The following is a 25,405-nucleotide window of genomic DNA, read 5'->3' on the forward strand; positions in this document are numbered from 1 at the left end:
GTCTTTCGTGGGGAGGGTTCAACACAAGGACTGGGGTGATGTGCCGGGCATCCTCATGGGGCAGCCCTCACCCAGTCACGCGTGGGGATCCTGGGGGTACTGGGGGCCCATATCCCTTTGCCTGTCCTCCTCTAGGAGGAGGCCTGTGCCTCTTGCCCCGGCAGCCGCCTGGCCTGGCAGAGGATGGAGCTTGGCAGGTCAATGCCAGCAGACCTGAAGCTCCACAAGCCCTCACAGCGGGCCAGGATCCCAGCGTCCTTCTTCACCCATCCGGTAGGTCGCTGGCTCTGACCGCAGCCCCCGGCTCGTCCCCTCATCTGGGCCCCCAGCAAGCCTCTCTTGACTCTGTCCACGCAGGATGGGGTGGCGGAGCCAGCAGACCCCTCCGGGCTGGACCCTGCAGAGACAGATGCAGACTCTCTTGTGCCTACACATGACGAGCAGGGCCACCTCATACCTGAGTGGAAGCGGCAGGTGATGGTGCGGCGGCTGCAGGCCCGGCTGGCAGACGAGAAGGCAATGGGCACCCAGGTACAAGGCGTCCTGGGGTGGGGTCACAGGCTGGTGGCCCGTGGGGATGCTGACTGCCTCTCTTTGCAGGACGAGGGCTCCTGGCACTTCTCGTCCTCCCGCCAGGCCTTGCTGGGCCCCTTCGGGGAGCTGCTGACAGAGGCAGACCTGCAGCAGCTGGAGTGGGCGGTGGAGAGCCTACGGCTGCGACGGCGGGGCGAGGTGTACCAGGGTGAGCTGCAGCGCCTGGCGCGGGAGCTGCGCGCCCTCCTGCCTGCCCCGCTGCTCAGCATCACTGTGCGCAGCCCGCCGCCCGCCCCCGGGCTACCGCTGCCCCTCTGGTGCGGCCGCCTGGCAGGTGCCGTCAGCAGCCTGACCGCGCTGCTGGCCCATGCAGAGGGGGCACGGCCCGGCTCCCCCGCCGCCGCAGCTGCCGTTCCCCCCGCCGCCGCTCACGGGCAGCCCCGGGAGCCGACAGGCAGCCTGGCGCAGCGGGAGATTCGGCAGTGCGGGGTCTGTGTCCGCAGCCTCCGCGGCGCCTTCGAGCCCGCTTGGAGGGCGGCAGTGGGGAAGGGGGCCGGGGGGAGCAGTGCGGAAGCCGCCAGTGACTCGGGCATCAGCTGCGAGGAGGCATTTTCCGACGGCGGCGGCTCCACGGGGCCGGGGCCGGGGCCGGAGTGGGGCAGCCTGAGGAAGGAGAGAATCGTGATGCTCTTCCTGAACCACTGGAGACGGTCCGCCTACGGGCCCGGCCCGACGGCAGCCGGGGACCCCCGGGAGGCAGCGGGGACCGGGGACGGGGCAGCAGCCCGCCTGGCGCGGCAGAGGGCGGCCATCCAGCGGCTTCTGGGCAGCTGGAGGGACGCGGCCTCCCGCCGCCCCCCACCACCGCCGCCCCCCGCCGCCGGCCGCGCCCCGCTCTCCCCGGAGCAGTTCGTAGCCAGGCCGGGGGGCGGCGCGGCCGACTACGACAGCCTGTCCCTGGAGCTCTTCATGCTGGGTTATTTCCGCATCCTTGAGCAGGAGCTGCCCCCCGAGGAGCGCCGCGGCCGCCACCTCCTCTGCTTCGAGGTCTTCGAGCAGCTGGGCCGGCACGGCTGGCCGGCGGTGCGCTCCTTCCACCGCGCCGTCACTGACGAGATCGCTGCCGGCCGGCGAGGCTGGCTGGATGGCTTCGATGACATCAAGGCCAGGTATTTTGGACCCCACCAAACCTCCGCCCGGCGGCCGGGGGAGGCCGAGGGAGAGGGGGAAGAGATCTGCCGCTACATCGACCGCAGCTTCGCCTTCTGGAAGGAGAAGGAAGCCGAGATCTTCAGCTTGGAGGGGTGATGCCCTCTGGCGGGGAGGGCGGAGGTTTGCGTGAAGCCGCGGGCTGAAATAAATGCCTTTTCGGGTCTGTTCGAGCTGAGCGAGGCTTGCCGGGGAGGCGGAGAAAGCTTTTGAGGGGGACCGCCCCAGCACCCCGTATTCACTTTCCCCATGATCGGTGTCTTGGCCCCGGCTCCCTGCGGCGAGACGGCTGCCGCCGTTTATTTATGGCCGCCGAGAAGTGAGATAACAATCCTATATTTAACACTCGGCATCGGCAGCCACAGCCAGGGGGACGAGGAACATTGTGAGGACCCCGGCGACCGATAAGGCAGAAATGGGGGGCGTTGCTGAGGAGAGCCTTTTACCCCAGGCTTGCGGGGCCCGGCTATCACTTTATTAGATGCTTTCCAAGGAGCAGCAAAGCCGCGCGGGGGCGGGGATGGACAGCAACGGGCAGCTTTGCCCGTACTGTACCTTTAAGAGTAGGGAGCGGTGTCCCGGTGCCGCCTAAAAATAGTGTGTCCCTCCCCCGTCCCGGCTGGATCCTGTGTCGCGCCGGGGTGTCCCTTCCCAGTGCCGGGACCGCGGCCGCTTCCCTCCCGGTGGGCCAGCCGGAGGGCTGCATAGCCCAGGTGAGACCAGGAGGGAGAGAGCCGGAGCGAGGCTCAGCGGAGCCCCAAAACGACCCCCACCTCCAGAAAACTGGTGGCAGCCCCTGAAGGGCAGCTCGGGACGTGGGGAGGACAAATCATGGCCACCCGTGGAAGTGAGGTGGGGGGGGGGCGGTCCTGCCCCTGATTGTGCCTGTAAATCAGGTGCTGGGAAGATGCAGTGGTGCCGGGGGGAGGGAGAAGGAAAAGGATGGAGATGTCATCACCTTTTCCTGTCAGGGACACGCTCGCCAAGCTGCGCCTGGGCTCTGTCTGCCGGCAAGTGTCTACGGCCATACCCAGCAGCATGGTGAGGAACGTGGATGACTTCGACTTCTGCTTGCCTTCACACGCCCAGGGTGTGCTGGAGGGGCTGCAGCGGCTGCGCACCAACCCCAAACTGGCGGATGTGACACTGCTGGCGGGCGGACGGGAGTTCCCCTGCCATCGCAGTGTCCTGGCCCTCTGCAGCCACTACTTCCATGCCATGTTCTCCGGTGACTTTGCGGAGAGCATTGCAGCACGGGTGGAGCTGAAGGAGGTGGACTCCAGTGCGCTGGAGATGCTGCTTGACTTCGCCTACACAGGGAAGGTGACCATCAACCAGGGCAACGTGGAGGGGCTGATGCGGACCGCCAGCCAGCTCCACTTCCCCACTATCCAGAAGGTCTGCAGCCGCTACCTCCGGCAGCAAATGGACGCCACCAACTGTTTAGGTATCTGTGAGTTCGGTGAGAGCCACGGTTGCCCTGAGGTCTCCTCCAAGGCCTGGGCTTTCTTGCAGGAGAACTTTGAAGCTGTGTCTCAGCAGGAGGAATTCCTCCAGCTCTCCAAGGAGAGGCTGGCCACCTACCTCTCCAACAAGCAGCTGCAGGTGCAGGAGGAGCAGAGCCTGGCCGAGGCTGTGCTGCGCTGGGTGCGCCATGACCCTGGGCCCCGAGCGCAGTTTCTGCCAGAGCTGCTGGAACTCAGTCACCTCGTCTCACTGCCTGACCAGTACCTGCAGAACCTGCTTGCCACTGAGCCCCTCGTCCGTGATTCAGATGCCAGCAAGGCTCTAGTTGCCCGATCCTGCACCAGGGTGAGTACCCCCTGCCCCAAATGTGCCCCCTGAGCCAGCGGGGAGTCCCAGCTCAGAGCCTGACAGTCCTGCCCTGGCCTCTCCATCAGGGGCAGAGAGATACCGGGGCCCAGAACCCCCCGAGCCCACCGCAGAAGCTGGAGGAGGTGCTGGTGGTGGTTGGTGGCCGCGTGCTGGAGGAAAGCGAGGATGAGGATGGGGGGCTGCGCATGCCAGCTGCCCCCAGGAACTTTGCCTTCTACAATCCCAAAAGCAGTAAGTGCACATGGCAGGGATGGGACAAGTGCTCACCACCCTCGCATATTCGTTAACCCTCCGATCCACCCCAAAGCCACCTCTTGCCAAATGATCTGGTGTCAGGAGAGGCACTGGGGAAGGTGGGGGTAGAGGGAAAAGTAAAACAGGGCAGGCTTAAAAATGTCATTGCTGGCCGGTCATCACTTGGCTCTTCTGAGTTTCAGGGCAATGGATGGCTCTGCCTGACTTCCCTGACTACAACAAATGGGGCTTTTCCCTGGTGGCTCTGAACAACGATGTGTACGTCACAGGTAGATGCTGGGGCTGCTAGTACAAGGTGGGAGTCCCTCAGGAGCAGGGATGGGAGATGAGGGAGAAAGATGTGGGCATGGGGTGCTGGCATGGGCAGGGGGCTACCTTCGTCTCTGAGCAAAGCCTTCTTCTTGCTCCTCGCTTGGGTGGATTGGGCTGCCGGCAAGGGATGGCCAATGACAGCTGCACTCAGAGGGTCTGAGCCCATGTGCCTGACCCATCCCTCCCCAGGTGGCTCACGGGGCTCCCAGAACGACACGTGGTCAACGACCCAGGCATGGTGCTTCTGCCTTAGGGACGGTGCCTGGAAGCCCATCGCTCCCATGCTGAGAGCCCGGACAAACCACACCAGCGCTGTCCTCAATGGTGAGATCTACGTCATCGGGGGTAAGGCTGCAAAGAACTTGTTCGTGCTGCTGGGGCTGGGGTTCGTGGGTGCGCTGGAGCAGTGGGGTGGCTACAGTGTGCCACCGCACTGCAGGGACGACAGTGGATGTGGTGGAGGTGGAGCGTTACGACCCCTACAACAAGAGCTGGTGCGGAATCAGCCCAGCCCTCAAGTATGTGAGCAATTTTGCGGCCGCCAGCTGCTTGGGCAAGCTCTACCTGGTGGGCTCCTGTGCTGTCAAGTACAATGCGCTCACCCTCCAGTGCTACAACCCTGTCCAAGGTGAGAGCTGCCCTGCCGCCATGCCCTGCTGATGCCTTCCTGGGGAGCAGGACTGAGGGGGCAGGCACGCAAGATCCTGTGCCACCAGGCACGGTCCCATGGGATGTGAACAGGTGCTAATGGGGGTCTGGTGACAGCTGCAGGACAGGGCTGGGGTCGGCCAGGAGCACGGCTGCCAGTAGCAGGGATCTGAGATGCAGACCTCCAGCACAGCCCAGACCTGACCCTCAGTTTAGCGGGATGCCTGTGGCAGAGGGATGGAGGAGGCTGCCTGCCTTGGGGAGAAACTGAACACCCGTGACAGTGCCACCTCCTCGGGCAGCCTCTGTGCAGCCCATGGTGGTCTCCCCCATCCCACAACACCACTACAAACAATAGCGCACACACCTTTTTTCTATACAAGAGCCTCATCTGGGATGGGGACAGTGACTGTCGCCCTGCCCGGCCGCTCTGTCCCCTCCTTTTCAAACTCCCCCTTAAATAGCCATGGGCTTGACAATTCCTTTTTTAGTCACTGGCAGCTGCACCATGAGCCAAGGGTGGGACATGCTGCTGACGGCCGCTCCTTGCAGATTTGTGGAGTGTGATCACGTCCCCCTTCATCCCCAAGTACCTCTCAGCCCCACGCTGCGCCACCCTGCACGGGCTCATCTACCTCATCGGGGACAACACCAAGAAGGTCTATGTGTACAGCCCAGAGGCCAACATCTGGCAGAAGGTAGTGGGATGCAGGACCAGGAGCAATCTCCCTCCGGGGAAGTTGGGGCAGCACCCTACAATGATACCCCACAGCCACTCCCCTGGTGCCAGCACCCCCTCTCCCTCCTGCCTGCTCATTCCTTGGTTCTTATTAACCCATTTAGAGCCAAAGATGGCTCAATCCTTCTTTCCCTGCTCCTGTCACAGCAGCATGAGGAGCGTGGCTTTTGCACTGATTTTAAGTGGCATTCACACTGCAGAGCCCCACAGGACGCCCCCTTTCCCAGCAGAACCATCCTGCAGGGTGTGAGGGGCTCCAGCCTGTGCAGTCCGGCAGAATTCTGCCTGCCCCATCTGCTCTTCAGACCCCATGCTCCCTGCAGCACCCCCAACCTTTCTCTCATACATGGGGATGCTGCTAGAAACAAGACAGAGCCCCAGGGACCCCCCCAAACCTCTCAGAGAGGACAGGGTGGGGGAACACGCCAGGTAGATCAATGTCTTCTGTGGTGGGAGCGAGAGGTACCCAGGGGGTCCCCACACATCTTGCCCTGCCCCTTGCACAGGTGCAGCTCCTGCACACACTCCATGAGAATGGTGGGATGGTGCCTCTGGGCGACCGGCTTTTTGTCACTGGTGGCCACTGGAAGGGCATGGATGGAGACTACCGTGTGGAGATGGAGGTGTATGACTGTGCCAAGGACCTCTGGACGTGGGAGGGCTCCCTGCCCTGCCTCTGGCTCTTCCACAGCTCCTCCTCCATCTTCATGGACACCTCCAAGTGGACGGAGGCTTTCCAGGGTGACCACAGGTGGTAGGAGAGGCTGCGGCGTCACCTGTCACGCTGCACTGCTGCTCTGCCCTCTTTGTCTGTCTCCTTGCTGCCAGTTCAGCTTTGCAGGGGGGAGATGGAAACCCCTCTGCAAGGCTGCCTGCAGCATCAGGAGTGTGTTCTGTCCCTCACCACCACTGTGGAGAAAAGTCTTTTCCTTGTAAACACACTTTGGCTCATGTTCTCTTTTAGTTTGGTGGGCTGGTTTGTTTGTTTTAAAGAATTGCCTTTCTTCCCCCTCCAAGACCCTCGAACTTTTAGGGTATTCTGAGGCCTCCTAAAGTGTGGCCCATCCTGTCAATGACTGGCATTGCTGCCTGCTGGCCATGTCTCTTTCCCCCATCATGTTGACCATCCAGCATGGGGAAACATGAGGGGAACTGGGGGAACCTCACTTTCCTGACACCTGAAGCTCTCTGTTACCTTGCTGACCCAGACTGAAGTGCCAGACCCACTCCAGCACCCCATGGAACAGCATGCCAGGACATAAAACAGTTTTTGAATGCTTTGCATCCTCAGGCAGCACAGCTTTCTGTGGTGAGGTGCTTCATCCTGGTTTCCCTCCCGGGATGTGCCGCGCAGGCCCCTGCGATGTGACCTGAGGGTGATGGTGAAGCAGCCAGCACCTCGGTGGCTCCTGGTGCAGGGACAGAGCCCGGTGGTGCCTCCTGCCCCATACCCATCTCTGCTGGTACTGAGTGGCAAAGGATTGCCCCAGGGTGGGGCAAACACCTGGCAACACTTCCCCAGCGGCCGGTCCCACCACCGTAGCTCTGCCAGCGTCCTTCGACGGTTAATCTGTTCTGTGTTGCATTTTTTTATCACTTTTGAAGGGTCCCCCGCCCCTTGGAGCTGCGCGCTGCTCCCCACGGGCCATGCGGGGTTTTACACACGGGGGCGGGGATCCCCGCGGGGGAGGGCGGGGACTCTCCCGAGACCCCCGCGCTGTCCCCGGCCGGACCCGGGCAAGCGCGACCGCTGGGCGGGCCCCGAGGCGGGGCCGAGGCGGGGTTCGCCCTGCCGGGCGCGACGGGATGCGGCTGCCGGAGCTGTGCCTGGCGCTTCTCTGCGCTGCCGCCGGGCTCTGCTCCCCGGGGGCAGCTCGGGAGCGGCCGCCGGGCCCGGGAGCAGCCGTGGGGAGGGCAGTGGAGGCGGGACGCGCGGGGACGGGGGCGGTTGGCGGCGTGGACCCCCGCCAGGCGTGGATGCTGCTGGCCGGGAGCCCCAGGTGGGCGAGCGGCAGCCGGCACCGAGGCAGGACGGGCACGGCGCGGGGTGGTTCGGGGGCTGGCACAGCGGCGGTGCCGGCTGGCGACCCGTCCCCAGGAAAATCACCCCGGGCTGCCTTGCAAGTCGGTGCGCCAAGTGCTGCCCCTGCCCCTCCCGCTGGCCCCGCCGCGCTGGAAGAGCTGCTGAGGGAGCTGCAGCTCCTGCTGAAAGGTACCCGCTGCCCCGGGGAGTGCTGCAGAACGGGGGGCTGAGGGGAACCCAAGGACAGAAGCAGGGGACAGCAGAGACGAGGTACCACAGGGCTAGGTGACAGATCTGTCTCATCTCGGGGCCAGGAAAAGATGAGGCTTCCTCCTAAAGCCAAGCCCTGGTCGGGTTTTTGTGTCAGGCATAGTGAAGGAACAGGTGAAGACACACAGGAAGGCTGGTGAAGACTGTGAGGAAGAGGAGGAAAGTGATGAAGGCAACCCACAGGATCAGTCCCATCATCAGGTGGAAGCAGCCTTCCACTGCCGGACACGTGAAAACATCTCTGTTGAGAAGAGAACACAGCAGGAGCTGCAATTCTACTACATCGTGAGTGCCCAGCCTGCTGCCCCTTCCTGCCTGCAGCACCCTGCTGCCCATGGGGGCACCTGCCCTGGCACGGGCTTTCATTCTCTAATCCAAGCCTTTCCCCATGCCCAGCCGGAGGCAGAGGGGATGTTCCACCGTGGCTCTGGGCTGAACCTGACCAGCGGGCAGTACACAGCCCCCATTGCAGGGTACTACACCTTCACTGCCACGCTGCACATCGGTGAGCCCTCAGGCACCCCCAACACGACCCTGCTGTGGGTGGGGTGGTCTGGGCCAGCTCTCACCCTTCCATCTGTTCCAGTGAGCAGAGAACAGCGGAGGAAGGAGCGGTCATGCAGGGGGAATCGTCTGCGGGTGCTGATCTGCGTGCAGTCCCGCTGCCAGCACAACAGGTACAGCAGGGCCAAGCTGGGATGGGAGAGGAACCACCAGGGAGGGCAAGCACCCCTGGGGGAAGGAGGCACGTGCTCCCCCCAGCACCACCCTCCCTCCCTCTTCTGCAGCAATTTGGAGACTGTATCCCAGCTGGAGAGTTGTGGTGACCTTTTCACCATCTCTGTCACCGGAGTCCTTTACATGCAGGTTAGTGGTCCCAGTTCTGCTCAGGACTGTGCCAGGCAGGAAGGTGCCTTCTGTGGCCCCAGCTCCCGAGTTGGGCACCGGGTCTGTTTCTCAGCCCAGCTCCACGCCCGAAGGACACTCGGGCTGAGGTGTGCCGGGACGCTGAGCGTGTACCGCAGCTGGGCTGCCCTCCAGGCCCTGACGGCATCCTTTGCCAGGAGGAAGCAGGGAGCAGCCCCTTCGGCTCTCAGCTGCTGTGCACAGGGGAGACCTCTCTCCTTTGCTCTGCCAGGCTGCGCCCTGTGCCAGGAAGAGATGTCCCAGCCCAGTTAAGCCCTTTCTCCCTCCAGGCTGGGCAGTACGCCTCTGTTTTCGTGGACAACGCTGCAGGCTTCACCCTCACCATTCAAAGTGGCTCCGATTTCAGTGCCATCCTGCTGGGGGTGTGAAAAGGCACTGGGTACCATGCAGGAAGCTGAGCCTGTGCCAGGAGCAGCTGGACCCTTCCCTCTGCCAGCCACCATGACACCTCCCCTGCTTGGCACCAAGTCCAAGAAGACCTTTTGCTGCTGCAGGAGCTGCAGGCTGGTCTAGTACTGCTGGTGCTGCAGAACCACCTGGAGCTCGACAAAAGATTGAGGAGGAAAGGAAAATAATAACAACAATAATAAAAAGGCATGCTGACAAGGAGCTAAAGGAGTTCACTTTTATCTAAAGGCTAGGGCTGGAAGTTTATCTTGGAAAACGATGCTGGTTTATTCTGCACAGGGCTCCGCTCCCACACTTCCATTTTCGCTCTCAGCAGATTTCCCTGCCTAGCATCTCAGCAGCCCAAAACAGATCATCTATATCGCTTTAGCTTCCCTGCAATGTATTAGCAGTGAATGTTTGTGGCAAAAGCAAACGACCTTTACAGCCAATATTCAAAGCAAGGCAGTGTCCGCACATTTGATTAAAGCAAATTCCTGTCCCGTGGCTTTCCACGCCAGGCGTTCCCTGCCCGTGGCACAGGGCCCAGGCCGTGGGCAGCACAGATACGCTCCTTGCTCGGCACCGATAGCCGTCCCAGCTGAGGACGGGCGCAGGGCTACGTGCCTGAGCAAGGGCTGCGGGAGAAGAACCCGGGTGGGCCGGGTGTGGGGGCCAGGGAGATGCACGTTTTATTTTTTAGTAGCGTGTAGCACTGGGTGAGCCGTGCCAGCAACACCGTGAGTCAACCTGAACTGCGGCCAGCCCCACCTTCCCCAGGGATCTGCACACGTAGCAGGGGGGAGGCAGCCTCCTGGCACTGGACATGGCCCATGGGGGCTTCCGTGGCCCTGCCTGGCCTCCTCCACAGGTGGCATCTTCTCCAGGAGCATCTCAGGGAGCTTGGTGAAGCAGCTGTTGCTGCGGCGCTGTGGGAGAGTGTTTGGATCCAGGGGGCTGGCTCTGGCTGTGCAGAGTTAATGCCGACTTCTTCCCCAAGGCAAGAGAACTTGTCTCTGAAAGGAAAGGCATGCTTTTCCCCTGGCTGGATGGGTGGGCAGCAGGACCTTGGCAGAGACCAGGCCTCTGCAGCTCCTGTCCAGCTAAGGAGCTCGGCCCAGGCACAACTGCGAGCCAGAGCAGTCTCACTCAGATCAGCCACCTTCCATTTCTACCAAACACACCTGAGAAGACACAAAAGGACTCACTGTTGGAGAGCGAGGCTTGACAAGCAGGTAGGCCCAGTGCATGTGGACAGAAAATTGCAAGAGCTGATTAAGTCAGAGCTACCGCGGAGCTAATGTGGGTGCTGGGAGAGGGCTGGAGGCTCGGTCAGCCCAGCAGAGGGGACCTGCACAGACAGCGCTCCTGCACAGGCCGCGCCGAGGGGTCTCAGAGCTCCCCAGCAGCAGCGCGCTGCTGAGCAACGAGGCACCGAGAGCTTAGTTTCAGGAAACCTCTAGCAGACCCCACCCTACCAGGAAATATAAGCAAACAGTTTTCTGATTTCCACTAAAGTCAGAGTTGAACCTGCTTTTCTAACTGGCTGGCTACTCACAAGCATGGCAAAACCTGCTCCACTGTGCTTCCTTTTCCCCTTTGCCCTGAAAAATGGATGATACAATTCATTTTATGGAAATGGATACAGTATTAACTGCACCATAACGCTGTGCATTATGTTCCTAGCTGGAGTTGTGCTTTCAGTACTCTTTTCTAAAGGGCAGGAAAGAGTTGGGCAGAGAAGACAGGCAGAGAAGGACAAGCTGATACATCTCTCACCAGCTCCTGCGCTGGAATTAAGAGGGGCCTCCTGGGGGGAGCTCCAGAGCAACGGGTGCCTGGCTCAGCTCTCGCAGCACAGCACACGGCTGTCCCCAGCACAAGTGCTGTGAAAGGCAGGGAGCTGAGAAGGGAGGGCGAGTTGCCCTTCTGAGATCAGCCATCAGGGTTTCTTTCGCCACAGACTGATTCAATTCCAGGCTACTCTGTCTTGGCTCTCCAAATGTGGCTTTCAAGAGCAAAAGCAGCAGAGTGTGTTGTTAACATGGGCAATTCCCTTCCAGAGTATGCAGGGATGGCTGGGAGCTGAACAAGCTGGCAGAGGCAAGCGCTAACCAAAATACGTGCCGGAGGCCGCTTCCTTCCTCAGTGGTCTGCAGAAGATGTGGAGAGATAGCATAAGTTAGGACAAGTTAGCCCAAACGTTAGCACAGGTCCATGAATTCAAACTGACTTCTGCTGTAGTAGCAATAGATGAAAGATGGACAAGCCATTTGCCCCTAACAACAGGAGAGCTTTTGTGTGCTCAACAAAACAGACCAGCCAGGATCCAGGACCATCTCCCAAAGCTCCAGGGAACACAGGGAACAGAACAGAGCCCAGGAAGTCACACAACCCTGCACAGGACTATGGACAAAGCAGCAGGCATCACCCCAGAGATCTGCCCAACCTCCACCGGAGACTGCACTGTTTCTCACGCAGAGCAAGGAGGTGGCACAAGAAACCACAGACACACTGACTCATCTTCCTCACTGCACCCACAGGATGGGAAAATTGCATGATCTGGAGTGTGTTTGGGTAACCCAATCCATTCAGCTTTCACACCGTCACTTGGTCTTAAGCCAAATTTTCTCTGGAAAACAGCACACAGACTCTCTGCAGCAACAGCTGGTAGAGGAATGGGGACAGGATGAGACACCAGACCTTAATAGCAACAAGTACCTAGAACCCGAGGTGCCTTCTCCTCAGACAGCACACAGACGAGCACAGAGTCTGTCCTTAGCACAGCTGCCTGACAGGTCCATTTGGTGAAAACTCTTTCCCAGTAAACACCAGGAAGAAACTCCTGGCACTTTTGCCATATCAACAAGTGGGATAAAACCCCAACGTTTCCTGCAAGCAGAGGTCAGGTACACTGCTGCTCTGCAGGCGTGTTTGCATCACTCAGCTGAGTGCAACCTCACAACCCAGCCTTGGAAACAAAAGATTTCATTCCCAGCACCAAAAGGACAGCCCATACAGCATCCCAAGCCTGGTATGGCACAGCCCAACCAGAGTTTCCCCTGAGTCCTGAGAGCTCAGGACTCTCCCAGGGCCCCCAGGGACTCATACAAAGCTCAAAGAAACGAACAGCAGAACCGCAGCGTGTGGAACAGCTGGCAGAGCTCATGCCACCGATGCCCGCTCTTGCTAGCACCTCTGCCAAATGGATTTATTTGGTTTGCCAAGACATTCATGGGAGGTTGACAGTACACGAGATTTCCACATAAGCTGATCCACTGTGGGAGCCACTTAGAAAACATCGCTAACCAAGTGAGCTAAAACTATTAGAAAAAAAAAAAAAAAGAACACCCACTTTATTTACACTTTAGAGCATCCAGCAGGACCCTCCCTCCCCAGCCACACATGCACACACACCAACTTCTCCCTTCCCTTACACCTGCTGCAAGCTGGGGATCCCGCTGGCCGCACCTCATCTCTCAGTGCTCTATCCGGACCACCATGACCGTGACATTGTCTGCTGACCCTCGCTGTACAGCCTTGTTGGCCAGTCTGTTACATGCAGCTTCATATCTAGCATCTGCTTCCAGCTTCCCTTCTCTTGTCTGGATGTTCTTATCCTGTTGGGATGAGGAAAGACGACGCTGATTGCTCCCAGCAAAGCACCCAAGTGCAAGAACACGGTGATTTCCAAGCATGGGGAAGCAAAACAAGTAAGGACAACTAAGGGAGGACACCCTGACAGAGGTACATGTCTGCAAGGCAGAGCCAATCCATTTCACGCCCCTTGCACTGACAAACCCAGCCACCACACTGCCTTCTTCTCACCTCCAGGCAGGACACAATGAAGTTCACAGCTTCTTCTGGGGTAAAGACTTTGAAGAGGCCATCACACGCTATCAGAATGAACCTGGAAATCAAGAAGAGGCAAGTTCCAAGGCTGAATCTTTGGCTTCTCCCACTACAGCAAAATCCCTCCAAGCTATTTTATGAGTACTCACACTCCAATTCAAAGGGGTGATGCCATAAAGCTCATATTAGAAGCTCTCGGAAGAACCAGAAGTCCTCCGGTGCTCCAGAACCTGACATTCACAGAGCTGAGGCAATTCAAAGTACAGGCCAAAGGGCCAGGCAAACAGTCTAAGACCTAGATTAGGACATCCTGGCAGTCCTAGTGACACTGCGCTGGTAGCAAAGACCATATACCACACCCTGCTGGAAAGCTCCAGTATTTCTCTAGGAACTGCTTCTTTCCTTTGAGCCCTTTTCATTCACATATCTTCCCTGTCATGTAGTTAATGCAAAGAAACAGAGAAATACAGCCAGCTGAATACCTTATGTGCATCCCTTTAAATCCTTTACTTTTCCATGCTCCTGAGGTATAGCGATAATTGAAATAGAAATATTCAAAAGAAAAACAAGCAGCTTAACCCAGAAAGAGAGGCATAACTGTGACCAGAAAGCTCTGCCACAAGGTATTGCTGCAGGATGCAGAAGGCTGAGGGGATACAAAGCTCAAGGCAAGGAGAGCTGCCACCAGGGTCCCCAGCAGAAGATGGGGAGACGGCTGCTGTGCACTCCTGCCTGCACCGGGGATCGCGTTGATGAGGAGTCCTAACCAAAGTCACTGGACAAGGAGAAATACAACCATCCTGCAGTGGTGGCCGGTCTGTCAAAGCGGCACATCTCTGAAGACATCGTTTCAGACCCTGATGCTCAGAATATCTTCAGAAATGTTTTGGTGTATCACTTGATATGGAACTCTAATCCCAGAAGACGCAGCAGTACTGGTTTACGTTCTCACCTCAGAGAGCCGGCAGGGCCAGACCGACACAAAAGCTCATAGCAATTTGTCACCACCAATCATATGTTAGAAAAGTATCTCAAATCTCCAAGTATCAGAGACAAATGCAACAGTATTCATGGGCACCAAGGCTGCTAGAAACAACTCTTGGACACGATAGGAATCCAAGCACCAACTGCTTGAACACTGGTGTGTGAACCTATTTAGAGCATGAAGGAAGTCTAAGGCTCATGTACGTTATCACTGCTGCTTCAACAGGAGCCTTCACACTATCTTGGCAGTGAGGCAGCAGCATCATCCCACTACACTGATAAGGAACAGGAGTGGAGAGAGATCAGCAGTAAGAGCATCCTCTGACCCTGGGTGATCAGTCTGAAGTGCCTCGGCCCTCACAACAGAGCATATGGGGTTGTGCAGCTTGTGCTACTTGTGCTGAGCAGAGCCAGGACGCAGCCGCCCCCCTGTGCATGGGCAACGCTTTACCTGTCGTTGTGCGTGAGTTGGCAGCGTTTGATATCTGGCACAGAGATAACACCACAGCGCTTGTACTGGCCATCCCCAATGGAGCGGGAAACCTCCAGCACGCCTAGGACTCTTCCGTCCCTGCACAAGGAAAGAAAACACTGAGAGCCTTCCCCACACATACACATCTCACTACACTGCCTGATGGGAACACTCTTCCTGCTGCCTTTAGCTGCCTTGTACAAATCCTGATCCACTTCCCCAACAAGTTCAGATCTTCCTGTCAAAGTCTCCTTGCCTTTCTGCATGTTTGTGTGAAGCTTTTGGAAACAAGTGGAGAGGGGGAAGAAGAAATGAAATCAGGGGAATTTAAGGTTGTTTTCCATCTCCCTTCCCCAACTCAAGCCCTGCTTAGCCTAGCAAGCCAGGAAAGTAACACTTATATGCTGAGCTGAACTCCTGGAAGCAGACATTTGAATTCCTGGATTATTTTTTTGGCAAGGTATCTAGCAAACTGCATTTCAATGGACTCACAGAGTGGCAGCAGGCAAGATCAGGTCTGAGCCAGCAGCCCCTCCCGCGCTCTATCAGGACAGCAGCCCCAATAGACCGGCTCAACCGCGGGCAGTTCCAAGGACTGACAACCACAACACCTTCTCCTGATCACTTAGTCTTTTACTAACCATTGACTGCAGCAACCAGTTATGTGAAACCCAAGTTATAATTCTCCTTAAGGAAGCACTTTTGTTTGCTAAACTTTTCCAATTAGCTGAGAGCTGCCTCAATAGAAGCAGCCTCTCACACTCCACCTCTCCAACAACTGAGCATCTTCTCCCACAAAGGCTCTTCTGTGCACCCTGGAAAGACACAACCTCCTTCATCTCATAATCCAACCAGCCCACTTGAGATAAAAGCAAGAAGCGAGGCACGTCACAGAGAAGAGATCTGATGCCTGCACACTTTGCGACTTATCTCTTGGGTCCAAAATATTGAACTACAAGCAGTGGGAGAGGCTCTCAGGCAGCTGAGGACATGTTCCCCAGTTCTGAAAAGAGCTAACAAGACACTGGCCCCTCTCCTTCCTGTGTGCAAAGATATATGAGTATGAAGCATAAGAAGCAGCATGTGCTCTCCAGAGATAAGGGGAATGAGGCCCTCCAGACATGGCAGTGTGACAGAACTGAGCCCACCCTTCCCCACCCCGGGGGGCGTTCTGCCTCTGCAGGGACTAAGATACTTCACCTGCACCGAGTCCTGTCTTGTGAGGATGCCATCAAATCAAGAAACAGCCTTCAAAGAAGGGAGAGATCCTAGCCAGGGAAATTGGACACAGGTACCCAAACAGCCACACACAGGAACATTAAGATAATCCCACACTGGCTCCAGAAACCTCGCTCCTACTGCAGACTGCCCCAGTGCATCGGCTAACCCCCGGGAGAGCAACACCAACTGACCCCAAGGACTTCTCATGCCTTCTCAAACTACCTCCTGCTCCGACAGGACAAGGAGGGAGAGGTGATGCTGCAAGCAAGGAAGTGAGTTATGTTCAATGCCACAGTGTACAGCAAATGATAACTTCTTCAACAACGAGTTCCAGCTCTGTAGGTGAAAGGTGAAGCTTCAGCATATCCATGCTTGCATCGCATTGCCAGGCTTTCACATGGGTTCCTGCCTTTGCAGCACAGCCCCCACTGCCACTGTAAGCCCCTGGGAAAACATCCCCCATCAACCAGCTCAAGCCACCGAACCCTTGGACATCTCAGCACCACTGTACCTCCCACAGGCAGCAACAGATCCTCTCACCAACACGAGCGCTGAGATCAGGAAAGCCCAGACACTCTAAACCCTGTTGGGCCAGGGTTTAGATTTGCTCACTCACACCTTTTAGGCACTTACCTGACATTTCCCCCAGCTTTCTGTATCCGCATACGTTCCTCATATTGGGTGGGGTTGTGCTCCTTACTGAGGCTTAAGGCTGCATGTTTCTGGCTCTCTTCATTATAACGACACAGAATCGCCTGCGCTGACAAAAGACCCTTGTGAGTAAACAACAACAAAACTGCAGCAAGAACTTCTTGAGAGAGAAAGGCAAGTTGTGGTGAACGGGGCTACATCTGGCTGATGACTGGTCATCGGGGTGTTCCTCAGGGCGCAGTCCTGTGCAATATATTTGTCAGTGATCTGGATGCAGGGGTTGAACGCACCATCAGCAAGTTTGCTGGGAGGTGCTGTGAACTCTCTGGAGGGACAAGAGGCCTGCACAGGGATCTGGATAGACTGGAGCATCGGGCACTCATCAATGGCATGACGCTTAAGTCCAAGTGCTAGATTCTGAGCCTGGGAGGGAGTAACACCAGGCACAAGTATAAACAGATCGCTGGAGAGCAGCCCTGCAGAATGGGACCTGGGGATGTTGGTCAGCAGCAGCTCAGCAGGAGCCAGCACTGAGCCCCGCACCACGAGGGGGCATCAAACCCAACATGGCCGGTCAGCCAGGGGCTTGTGCTGCTGTGCTCAGCAATGCTGTGGCCTCACCTCGAGCCCTGCGTACAGTGCTGGGCTCCAGCATTTCAGAGAGATGTGAAGGTCCTTGAATGCCTCCAGAGGAGGACAGCAAAGCTGGTGAAGGGCTGGAAGGTCTTGTGAGGAGCAGCTGAGGACTCCGGGGTTGTCTAGTTTGGAGGAAAGGGGGCTGAGGGGTCACCTCATGGCTCTGCAGCTTCCTGAGGAGGGGATGTGGGAAGGGAGGGCTGAGCTCTGCTCCCCAGGATTCAAGGACAGGACGTTCAGGAATGGTTCAAAGCTGAGCCAGGGAGGTTCAGACTGGACATGAGGAAGCGCTTCTGTCCTGAGAAGGTGCTCAGACACAGGGTTCCTTGAGAGGTGGCTGATGCCCCAAGCCTGTCAGTGTTTAAGAGGCATTTGGACAACACCCATAACAACATGCTTTGACTTTTGGTCAGTCCTTAAGTGGTCAGTTGTACTAGATCATCATTGTAGGTCCCTTCCAATTGAAATATTCTGTTCTGTTCTAAATACTGTGAGATATTTAGCACCACCAAGAGAGTGCTACCACACACAATTGTTTCACACTACGGGAGACCACACAAAAGTACCCTGCACACACCCATAACAAGATGCTCTGTAGAAACAGCTGGGAAGCTCATGACAACTGGGACATCCCACACAAACACCTTTCAAGGCAAATAAAGCTCTCAGAGGAAATGAGACACCAGCAGCTGGCTTCTCCATTCTGCTTACCCGGCTGTCCCCGAGGTTGGCTATGTAGAGAATATTGTCAACAGCAAGGACACAAGTAGCTGTGGAGCCATCCTTCCATGCTGGCTTCCTGAAGGGAACAAAAATGCAATTACTACGGGGAGAAAACAACGTTTAAGAAATTAGTCACAGAGTGCTCCTGGGACCTCAAGGAAGCGACATGTGCCAACACGCAGCAGTCAGCTGGCACAAGCCCAGAGGAGCTGCCTGCAAGCATCCAGGGAAACTGCTGGTGGTAAATACCGAGCTGGACAAGGACAGCAGAGCTGCACAGAGTTCTGCCTTCTGCGTGCATGGCCAAGTCCTAGCTGGTTCAAATGCTGCCAGCCACGTTGTCCTCACAAAACTTCCCTCACACTCCCAGAAAAGCTCATCTGCACTGGAATGGGCTCAGCCCCGGTGACTATCCAGAAACTACAGTGTTGTGAGCAAACATACACCCCACACTCCTGGGGAGGCTCCTTCTTCACAGCAAAAGGCAGGCACAGCGAGGACTGCAGCAGAGTGGTCTTCATTTTTGCTTTCATTTCCCTCCCTTTCTTCACAGTTCCCCTGGCCCACCCGCCACAGCCCTCACCACCCACCTTGGCAACATTACCACTCCTGCAGTCACTCTCCCAATACTTCACTTTCTGTAGTTAAGCTCTAGGGCTCTGGGTAAAATGAGAGGCATTTCTTAGATTAGAGCTGCCAGGCTAGTCCTCCACACAATGCAGCCTGGCTACAATGCCACTCCTTACTGAAACTAGCTTTGAGAGGCTGATTTCCAGACATAGAGCATCCAGTTTTTCCGAACTTTGAAGGTGCAGCTGAATGAAGATCTTTCATTTTGTCATCAATACAGTGATCGCTAGCGATCTTTCGTAGTACCTTTGTTGTAAGTCACATTTCTGACCAGAGCCTGGTTTGGGAATGACACTTCTGTGACAGACTCAAGGAAGCCTTTTCTGTTTGCCTAGTCAAGCTTGTTGATCTGATTAGGTTAAGAGACTGAGCCAGTTTACTTAAAATTTGCTTAAAATTGGAAGTTTGCAGGGAGCCTTAGAATAAGATGCAGTCTCTCCATCTGTGTTAGGTGTCACTACAAAATCAAAAAGCAACCCAAACAAATACGTAAAGGACTGGTAACAAAGTGACTGTATTTTAAACACAACCTGCATCTCCCCTAGGCCATATAGTTGGTGTTCAGCAGAGACTGAGAGACAGGTGCTTGTGGTCAAAACCCAGACCCAGCTGGGAGGCAAGCTGGTATCTATCCCACAGAAAGTAGCTGCTATGCTTTTCAGCTTCATTTTAAAAGAATCTGTGGAAACATGCTTAAGATGAGGGACATTCTTCATTACCATCTCCATTTTCAAAAAAAAGTAAAGAGAGCAAGATTTAAACTTTCATTGGGAGAGGTACATCTTTCAACACCAGGCATTGAACACTACCCCAGAGATGTGCTCCAGCCTGGCAAGCACATACTAAGAAAGCTGCATGCAGCCACCTGCAAAGTGCTGCTCTACAGGTATCTCCTGCCACACTTTGATGCTGCCAACACAAAGATCCCATCCCAGGTAGTGTGGCATAAGTCAGTTCAGCAACTCGGTACACCTTTAAAAGGGAAGGCAAACAAGATGCCCTGATAAAGACAGAGGTGCGTTCTTGGTCATGTTCTGGTTCCTTCATTTTTCACAAATGTGTATTTTAGCCTCAGCAAGTCGCACAGACTGCTTACCACAGAGTAAGACCAGAACATGGCATCATCCAGCCCTAGCAGGCACTCAGCTGGCAGAGATACCACCTTGCACAGCCACACTGTGCAGGGTTTCGCCAAAGCACAGACACAACTCAAGGTTTCCTTGGCCTGCAAGACGCAAGCTAAGAAATACAAATACACAGGCAGCATTTACACTTACTGGCTGGATGCCTGCTTTAGGAACTCATCATCTGTGTGTTTGAAGGTGTCCAAAAGGCATCTCTTCACTGTTTTCTCCACACTGACGACCTCGCCTGTCAGACAAGGGAGAACAGCAAATAAGACCCAGCTAGAATGTATCGGACCTATCCCAGTCTCTCCATTCATTCAACATCCAATCAGGCAGTGCATCTCTCGGACCCTGTGCAGAGCAGCTGTGGCACATCCTGTGCTCATGCTACCAAAAATCTGCATAGTAGAGTGTATGGAGAATTTATGACATAGCCCTCTGTCCCATGGGTGTATTTTCACGCTTGAAGTGGCACTGCCAAAACTTGCAACAGCACATCCCGCATTTGCTTAGCGGTTCCCAACTGGCTCCTTGTACCTGTGTACTGAAAAGACTCACAGCCCTCTCCCTCAGGAGACAGCACGGTCTCACAGACCCACTGGGAATAAGAGATGGGAACTGCAGAACTACACCCAAACAGATCAGTTTAACAATCCACTGTCATAACATCAAGGCAGAAAAGGTGAAGGTTGTCCTACAGCCCTTATTCCGTTCCTCTCACCTTTAGGAAATTTCTTAATCAGGTTTTGGTGGAGATTCTGTGCGGCAAATTTTGAGGCTCGGACTCCCCCGTGGCCATCAAAAACAGCAAAGTACGAGACACGTGTGCTATGAGGGAATAAAGAGTAGCAGAAAGGGGCTAAGAAAGGTTGTTAGCCAGAGGGTAGGATCAAATGTATTTGTCTCCGCAACACCCTGCCCTGTGTCAGCCAGACTGAATAAATACTGCACTCCAAGGCACAAAGGTAACAAGTCTCTAAGCTCACACATTCAAACATTTACCTGGTTTACGTGTGCAAGCACTGAGCTGAGAACTTGTAATTTTCCACCCCTCAGGAAAAAGAAGGGCAGAAGAAAATTTATAGGTCACAACTTGGCATAAAAGCAGTTAAACATTTTACCCCCAGTGCAGTGCAACCCCCCAGCACCACAGAGACATTGGTCTAACCAATGCTATGATGCCTTCCATGCCTAAACTTTTTGAAACCATGCTCCAGATGAGAAACTTGGATCCCCTAGCACACAAAGCTCTTGGGACAACATTTGTTCAGAGGCTAAATCCAGTATCAGGATGATGCTTGAGAACATCCCTTACACACTCCTCCTTACACACACTTGTATGTGTTAATTTGCTAAGAGATTTAAACTTTTCAAATGAGAGAGTTCTGACATTTTCTTTGAGCATTCTCCATTGCCACAGTTAGGGTTTTACATACCATAAAATGCCCAGGGCAAGGCCTGATTACTTATAATTAAACTTATAATTAAGGGTCTCTGAACATTCACACTTACATTTGGGTAACAGAGGCTCAATATTCAGAGTTATCAGGCCCCCACAATCCTTGTGAAGTCAGTGACCTAATCCCCTAAGCATTACTCCAGGGGATATATTGGTACATAACAGTCTTGCGATTTGCTCAGGAACACAGCAAAGGATTCAACCGAGGTCTCCCAATAACCAGCCCAAACCATGCAGCATGAGACAGGCGTAGTAAGAACATCAGCTGCTCAACACAAAAAGGATCTTCTCACAGGTTTTGCCCCCACAGCATCACTGCGGCAGCTGGGCCCACTTACATTTGGGAGGGCAGAGGCTGGCACTCCTCGGTGATATCGTTCAAGATGACATGTGCATCCTGCATGTCTTCTCTTTCACCTTTCCTCTCTGCCACATAACCCTTCAATCCAAGAATGCCCACTGACCCTAAAGGGGAATGAAGCAGGCATGCAAATCAAACTCCTCTATCCCCTTGGCTAGACTAAAAACCAGTACATCAGCAACCATTTTTCGGCTTTCAGAACCTGATCCTGGCTCTGCAGCCAAGTGTGGCCCTCCTCCTCCCACAAAACATCTGGCACCTCTAATAGCTGGACTCAACGATCTTAAAGGTCTTTTCCAACCAAAATGATTCTGCTGAACAGGCTATATTTATCTTGTAACATGGGTTTTAAGTGCTGCCAAGGTCAGTAGCTACAAAAGCTACTTGCCCCCATTTTGGAGGCAGCTGCAGCCAAGCAGCACTGCTGGGCATTGGACAGGGCTCTCACCAAAAAGGACTGGGGGGGCAGGGTAAGCATGTGGCCTTGAACCTGCAGATTAAACGAAGCATAGCTTTAAAATGGTGCTAAGGTAGGGAAATCAGGGTCTGCTGTTTCCAGAACACGTCATTTCCTTTGTACCCCTGAACACTTCTTATTCCCTAAGCTGCAACATCACACATGGGCACCTGCACTGGCATCAAATGCCTCAAGTGTCACAGCAAATCTCTCTCTCTGGCTTTCTTAGCAGCCACCCAGGGGAGAGATTTGTGGATGTGCAAAAGAAACTGGTGTGGCTCTGGCCTTCCAAAGGTCTCACAACCAATTCCCCTCTTGGCTGCACAGAAACTTATCCTGCAAACGCCAGGGTGCTCACTGCTCAGCTCTGCCACTTGAGCAGGGCGGCAAGGAGGCCCAGGTGGGGGAAGCAGAGAGTGCCAGGGAGCTTGAGGGGCTTCCACAGACCACCCCGGCTATTTGTTCCCTACCAGAGGCTGAAAATGCAAGCAGACAAAGAACCAAAGCTTAGATTTGGTGTGGACTTACTCAGCCCAACGTCAAAAGTACAAATTGAGTACATTTGTTTTCAAACTGTCTGAAAACCTTTACAAACTTTCTTTTCCACAAGTTCTTCCCTGCCATTCTTCTCTTCCTCCTCCAAGGACTTTCTCTTCTCCCCTTTCCCATGGCTCCCTCCTGATGAGACCTGCTCAGCAGCACTGGAAGCTGAAAGAAAGCAAAAAAGCAGGCGGCTTCCAGTTCTGTTTCACTTATATAAATTCAGCAGCAAGTCCTTGGATGGTGAAGCACAGGCTCCCACACTCACACAGCATTAAGCGACCAGAATTATTATCGAACAAGACACACTGACTGACCACAACCATGCACACACAACTTTGCTCAGCACACAACCCGCAGCACACGGCACTGTCTGACCCAGCAAGTGCCAATTTGATCCCTTGACGGTGTGTGACTCCACCTCAGGCACAGCACAGCTGCATTTGGCTGGCAGGCTGCTGATTCTCCCCACCGACCCACAGTTTGTTTCTTACCTACCAGCCTTTTTTGTAGTTAACTGAGCAGGAAGTTAGCATTTCAGGTTGGAATACTCATATTTTTTTATTATTACAATTTTTGTCTACAAATTGTGCCTGCAGCAATGCGAAGAAGTGTAGTTTATTATTCTGAATGTGCATGTTTGTTAGACAGTTCAGAACACAGGTTACAAACCAAAACTAGCAAGTAAAATGTGATTCCCATAATACCCAGAGCCCCAGCCTTCTCCTTCCAGAGATTTATTCTTGTACGGTACAGTAAACTATTTCACCTCCTCCCAGGTGCTACCAAACCCTTGGCCACATGCAGAGAGCCCTGTCAGACCAGCAGCCTGGTTCTGAGGACATTTATAGCGGGGAACGAGGCAGCAGCCTCTGCCCACAGCAGAAAAGCAGCAGCAGCAGCACCAGCCCAGCGCTGCCCTTGCTCTGAGCAAGCACACACGCCCCTTCACTCCCAAAGCGGGGAGCTTTCAGGCACAGACAACAAGGCACCCCAAAAGACATCTGACAGATGTGCTTCTGGGAACAGAACAAAATTTAAAGAGTCAGAATCTCCATTTAAACAATCAGGGCATAAACAGGCTGCCACAACCAGCGGGGGACCCTCGGATACCAGGTTAATGAGCCGTACGCCAAACACAACAGACTACGCCAGTGGATTTTCCTGAGGGGCAGGTCAGCAGAGGGGTGGTGAGCTGACACAGCTCCTTACCCGTGTCACCACTGCTGGCTGGTGGGAGATCATCGAAAAGCAAAGAGCCTCCTCTTCCTGGAACACAAAAAGAAAGGCATGAAGAACTCAATACCTTTGTCCCTTCAAGGAAACAGTGCTCCATGTATGCACCTCCTGACGAAAGGAAATTGTAAAATGGCAGTTTACCAAAGCAAGCCAAATTTCAACCTCTGTTACTAGATGGTGGGGCAAATTCAGGCCTTGCATTTGTTTAAGGGAATATTTGTATGCAACATATTATGGAATGAACATATGTGAAACATCCATAACATTCTGGCTATCAAAAAAATACCAAATCACAAGAAGAGGAAAACAGCTGCTCTGCACACCGGTGCTGATAATCCTGTCTAACAAAGAAAAGGATTTACACAAGTTTCATCTCAAGAGATGCTGATGCAGAAAAAACTGGAAGTCAAACTAATGGCAGGAACAAAGTGGCCATACCTGAGCCAACACCGGTGGCTGGCGGGAGATCATCAAAGAGCAGAGGCTCTTTCTGGGCTTCCTTCCCTGTAAGACAGCAGGGCAGGGTCAGCACCCACTGCAGGCACAGAGCGGGGTTTCTGGAAGAGCCCCCCCAGGTGGGATAACCAAGGGAGAGCCCTGGCCACCTTCCTTCTCTCTCTAATTCAGGCAGCTCCCACACGAGCGAAGCACCCACTTCCTAGGGATGAGATGAACACTCGTCTTGAAAACATCTTTTTGTTTTCTTTGCTAGGAATGCACTCAACTTGTGTTACCATCCCTCAGCAGCCCGATCAAGACGTTAGAGGATGGGAGGCGCTCAGAAGGCACCAAATTATTTCAGGTAACACCATTACAGTTCTCCACAGCAGCACAGGAACGGGAAACGCTCCAGCAGGGCCGAAACCGCAGGTAACACTGCACCTGAACGGGACCCAGCGAAACGGAAAACCACAACAAAACCCAAACCCTGTAATTCGTCCTGCGATTAAACCGCTCCCGCCTGCAGCCGCCCCCGACCCGCTCGCTTTCCCCCGTCCCTCAAGCGCACGGAGCCCTCAGCCGCTGTCCCGAGGCGCCCTCCGCAGCCCCAGCCCGCCCTGGAGCGGCCCCGCTGCCCACGGCCACGCTCCGCAGGCCCGGCGGGGGAGCCTGGCAGCCGTGCCCGGGGAGGCCCCGCTCCGGGGCCGCGGAAGGCGGGGCGGTCCCAGCAGCACGGCCGCCATGTGCCCGCCCCGGGTTCGGCGGGGCTCTCACCCGACACCGAGGAACCGGGCTCCGGGAGGTCTCCGAACAGATCCATCCGCCGGCAGCGCCGCCGAGGCCGCTTCCTCTCGCACAGGCGCCGCCCCGCCCCCCCGGGCTGCCAATCTCCCCGCGAGACCAATCAGCGGCGGCGGCAGGGCCGGAAGTAAGCGCACGGCCCGGTGGCGGCGAAGCCGAAGCGGAAGGCCACCATTGCCCCGCCCCTGGAGGCGCCTGTCAATCCCGCTGGCGGGAGGTGGCAGCGCGGCGTCTTCTCCACCAATCGGAAGGCGGGGCCGCCCTGCCGATCAGTCCCGTCGCTTCGCGACTGACTCCGCGAGGCTGACCAATCCCAGGGCGGAGTGCCCAGCACGGCCTTCCTGTGCCCACCAATCGCTGGCAAGGGGCGTGGCGGGACCCACCCCGGAGACCAGCGGGGCGGAGAGGGCGTGCGGCGCCCCCTGGCGGCACTAGCACGGTAGCGGCCCCCGGCGGCGCACGGCGCGCCCGCGGTCCCGGGGCTCCCAGAATCACAGAATCCCAGAATGTGAGGGGCTGGAAGGGCCCTGGAAAGCTCATCCAGTGCAATCCCCCCATGGAGCAGGAACACCCAGCTGAGGTTCCACAGGAAGGTGTCCAGGCGGGTTTGAATGTCTGCACAGAAGGAGACTCCACAACCTCCCTGGGCAGCCTGGGCCAGGCTCTGCCAC

General features: G+C 55.6%; 3 protein-coding genes across 7 annotated transcripts; 2 read left to right on the top strand and 1 right to left on the bottom strand.

The window, feature by feature from the left end:
• Positions 1-1,371: 1,371 nt before the first annotated feature.
• KLHL30 (kelch like family member 30) lies at positions 1,372-6,474 on the top strand. 4 transcript variants are annotated; one of them, XM_065845047.2, is made up of 8 exons: positions 1,372-1,703; positions 2,715-3,555; positions 3,645-3,810; positions 4,011-4,103; positions 4,336-4,491; positions 4,586-4,774; positions 5,286-5,492; positions 6,040-6,208. In XM_065845047.2, the coding sequence occupies exons 1-8, from the start codon at positions 1,504-1,506 to the stop codon at positions 6,063-6,065; spliced, it is 1,878 nt and encodes a 625-aa protein (XP_065701119.1). In that variant the 5' UTR covers positions 1,372-1,503; the 3' UTR covers positions 6,066-6,208. The 4 variants fall into 4 exon arrangements, with proteins under 4 accessions (XP_065701119.1, XP_065701120.1, XP_065701117.1 ...); XM_065845045.2 differs by having other exon boundaries at positions 1,413-1,703; positions 5,347-5,492; positions 6,040-6,474; XM_065845046.2 differs by having other exon boundaries at positions 1,420-1,703; positions 4,017-4,103; positions 5,347-5,492; positions 6,040-6,474.
• Positions 6,475-6,603: 129 nt separating this feature from the next.
• On the top strand, positions 6,604-9,408 carry LOC136105333 (uncharacterized). Of its 2 annotated transcripts, XM_071812326.1 has the most exons (6): positions 6,604-7,745; positions 7,924-8,111; positions 8,223-8,331; positions 8,413-8,503; positions 8,615-8,693; positions 9,023-9,378. In XM_071812326.1, the coding sequence occupies exons 1-6, from the start codon at positions 7,181-7,183 to the stop codon at positions 9,119-9,121; spliced, it is 1,131 nt and encodes a 376-aa protein (XP_071668427.1). In that variant the 5' UTR covers positions 6,604-7,180; the 3' UTR covers positions 9,122-9,378. The 2 variants fall into 2 exon arrangements, with proteins under 2 accessions (XP_071668427.1, XP_065701121.1); XM_065845049.2 differs by having other exon boundaries at positions 7,924-8,693; positions 9,023-9,408.
• A 2,877-nt stretch (positions 9,409-12,285) lies between these two features.
• Positions 12,286-24,828, bottom strand: ILKAP (ILK associated serine/threonine phosphatase). Its single transcript, XM_065844524.2, has 12 exons — positions 24,708-24,828; positions 23,931-23,996; positions 23,466-23,522; positions 22,299-22,421; positions 21,234-21,360; positions 20,158-20,264; positions 19,587-19,680; positions 17,668-17,755; positions 16,303-16,424; positions 14,428-14,547; positions 12,969-13,050; positions 12,286-12,760 (listed from the first exon to the last, which is right to left on the bottom strand). The coding sequence occupies exons 1-12, from the start codon at positions 24,751-24,753 to the stop codon at positions 12,620-12,622; spliced, it is 1,173 nt and encodes a 390-aa protein (XP_065700596.1). The 5' UTR covers positions 24,754-24,828; the 3' UTR covers positions 12,286-12,619.
• Positions 24,829-25,405: the final 577 nt, after the last annotated feature.

This window comes from Patagioenas fasciata, chromosome 9 (genome assembly GCF_037038585.1).
Source record: "Patagioenas fasciata isolate bPatFas1 chromosome 9, bPatFas1.hap1, whole genome shotgun sequence".
NCBI lineage: Eukaryota > Metazoa > Chordata > Aves > Columbiformes > Columbidae > Patagioenas > Patagioenas fasciata.

What these genes read in the sequence shown, in the direction of transcription:
- KLHL30 (XM_065845045.2), top strand. Translation starts at nt 1,504, where the DNA reads ATGCTGGGTTATTTCCGCATCCTTGAGCAGGAGCTGCCCCCCGAGGAG. An exon ending in TTGCCCGATCCTGCACCAGG is followed by an intron (nt 3,556 to 3,644) that starts GTGAGTACCCCC and finishes CCTCTCCATCAG; the next exon opens with GGGCAGAGAGATACCGGGGC. An exon ending in CTTCTACAATCCCAAAAGCA is followed by an intron (nt 3,811 to 4,010) that starts GTAAGTGCACAT and finishes GGCTCTTCTGAG; the next exon opens with TTTCAGGGCAATGGATGGCT.
- LOC136105333 (XM_065845049.2), top strand. Translation starts at nt 7,181, where the DNA reads ATGCGGGGTTTTACACACGGGGGCGGGGATCCCCGCGGGGGAGGGCGG. An exon ending in GCTGCAGCTCCTGCTGAAAG is followed by an intron (nt 7,746 to 7,923) that starts GTACCCGCTGCC and finishes TTTTTGTGTCAG; the next exon opens with GCATAGTGAAGGAACAGGTG. An exon ending in CCGGAGTCCTTTACATGCAG is followed by an intron (nt 8,694 to 9,022) that starts GTTAGTGGTCCC and finishes TTCTCCCTCCAG; the next exon opens with GCTGGGCAGTACGCCTCTGT.
- ILKAP (XM_065844524.2), bottom strand. Translation starts at nt 24,753, where the DNA reads ATGGATCTGTTCGGAGACCTCCCGGAGCCCGGTTCCTCGGTGTCGG. An exon ending in AGCCACCGGTGTTGGCTCAG is followed by an intron (nt 23,523 to 23,930) that starts GTATGGCCACTT and finishes TTTGTGTTCCAG; the next exon opens with GAAGAGGAGGCTCTTTGCTT. An exon ending in CAACTCACGCACAACGACAG is followed by an intron (nt 13,051 to 14,427) that starts GTAAAGCGTTGC and finishes CTTGATTTCCAG; the next exon opens with GTTCATTCTGATAGCGTGTG.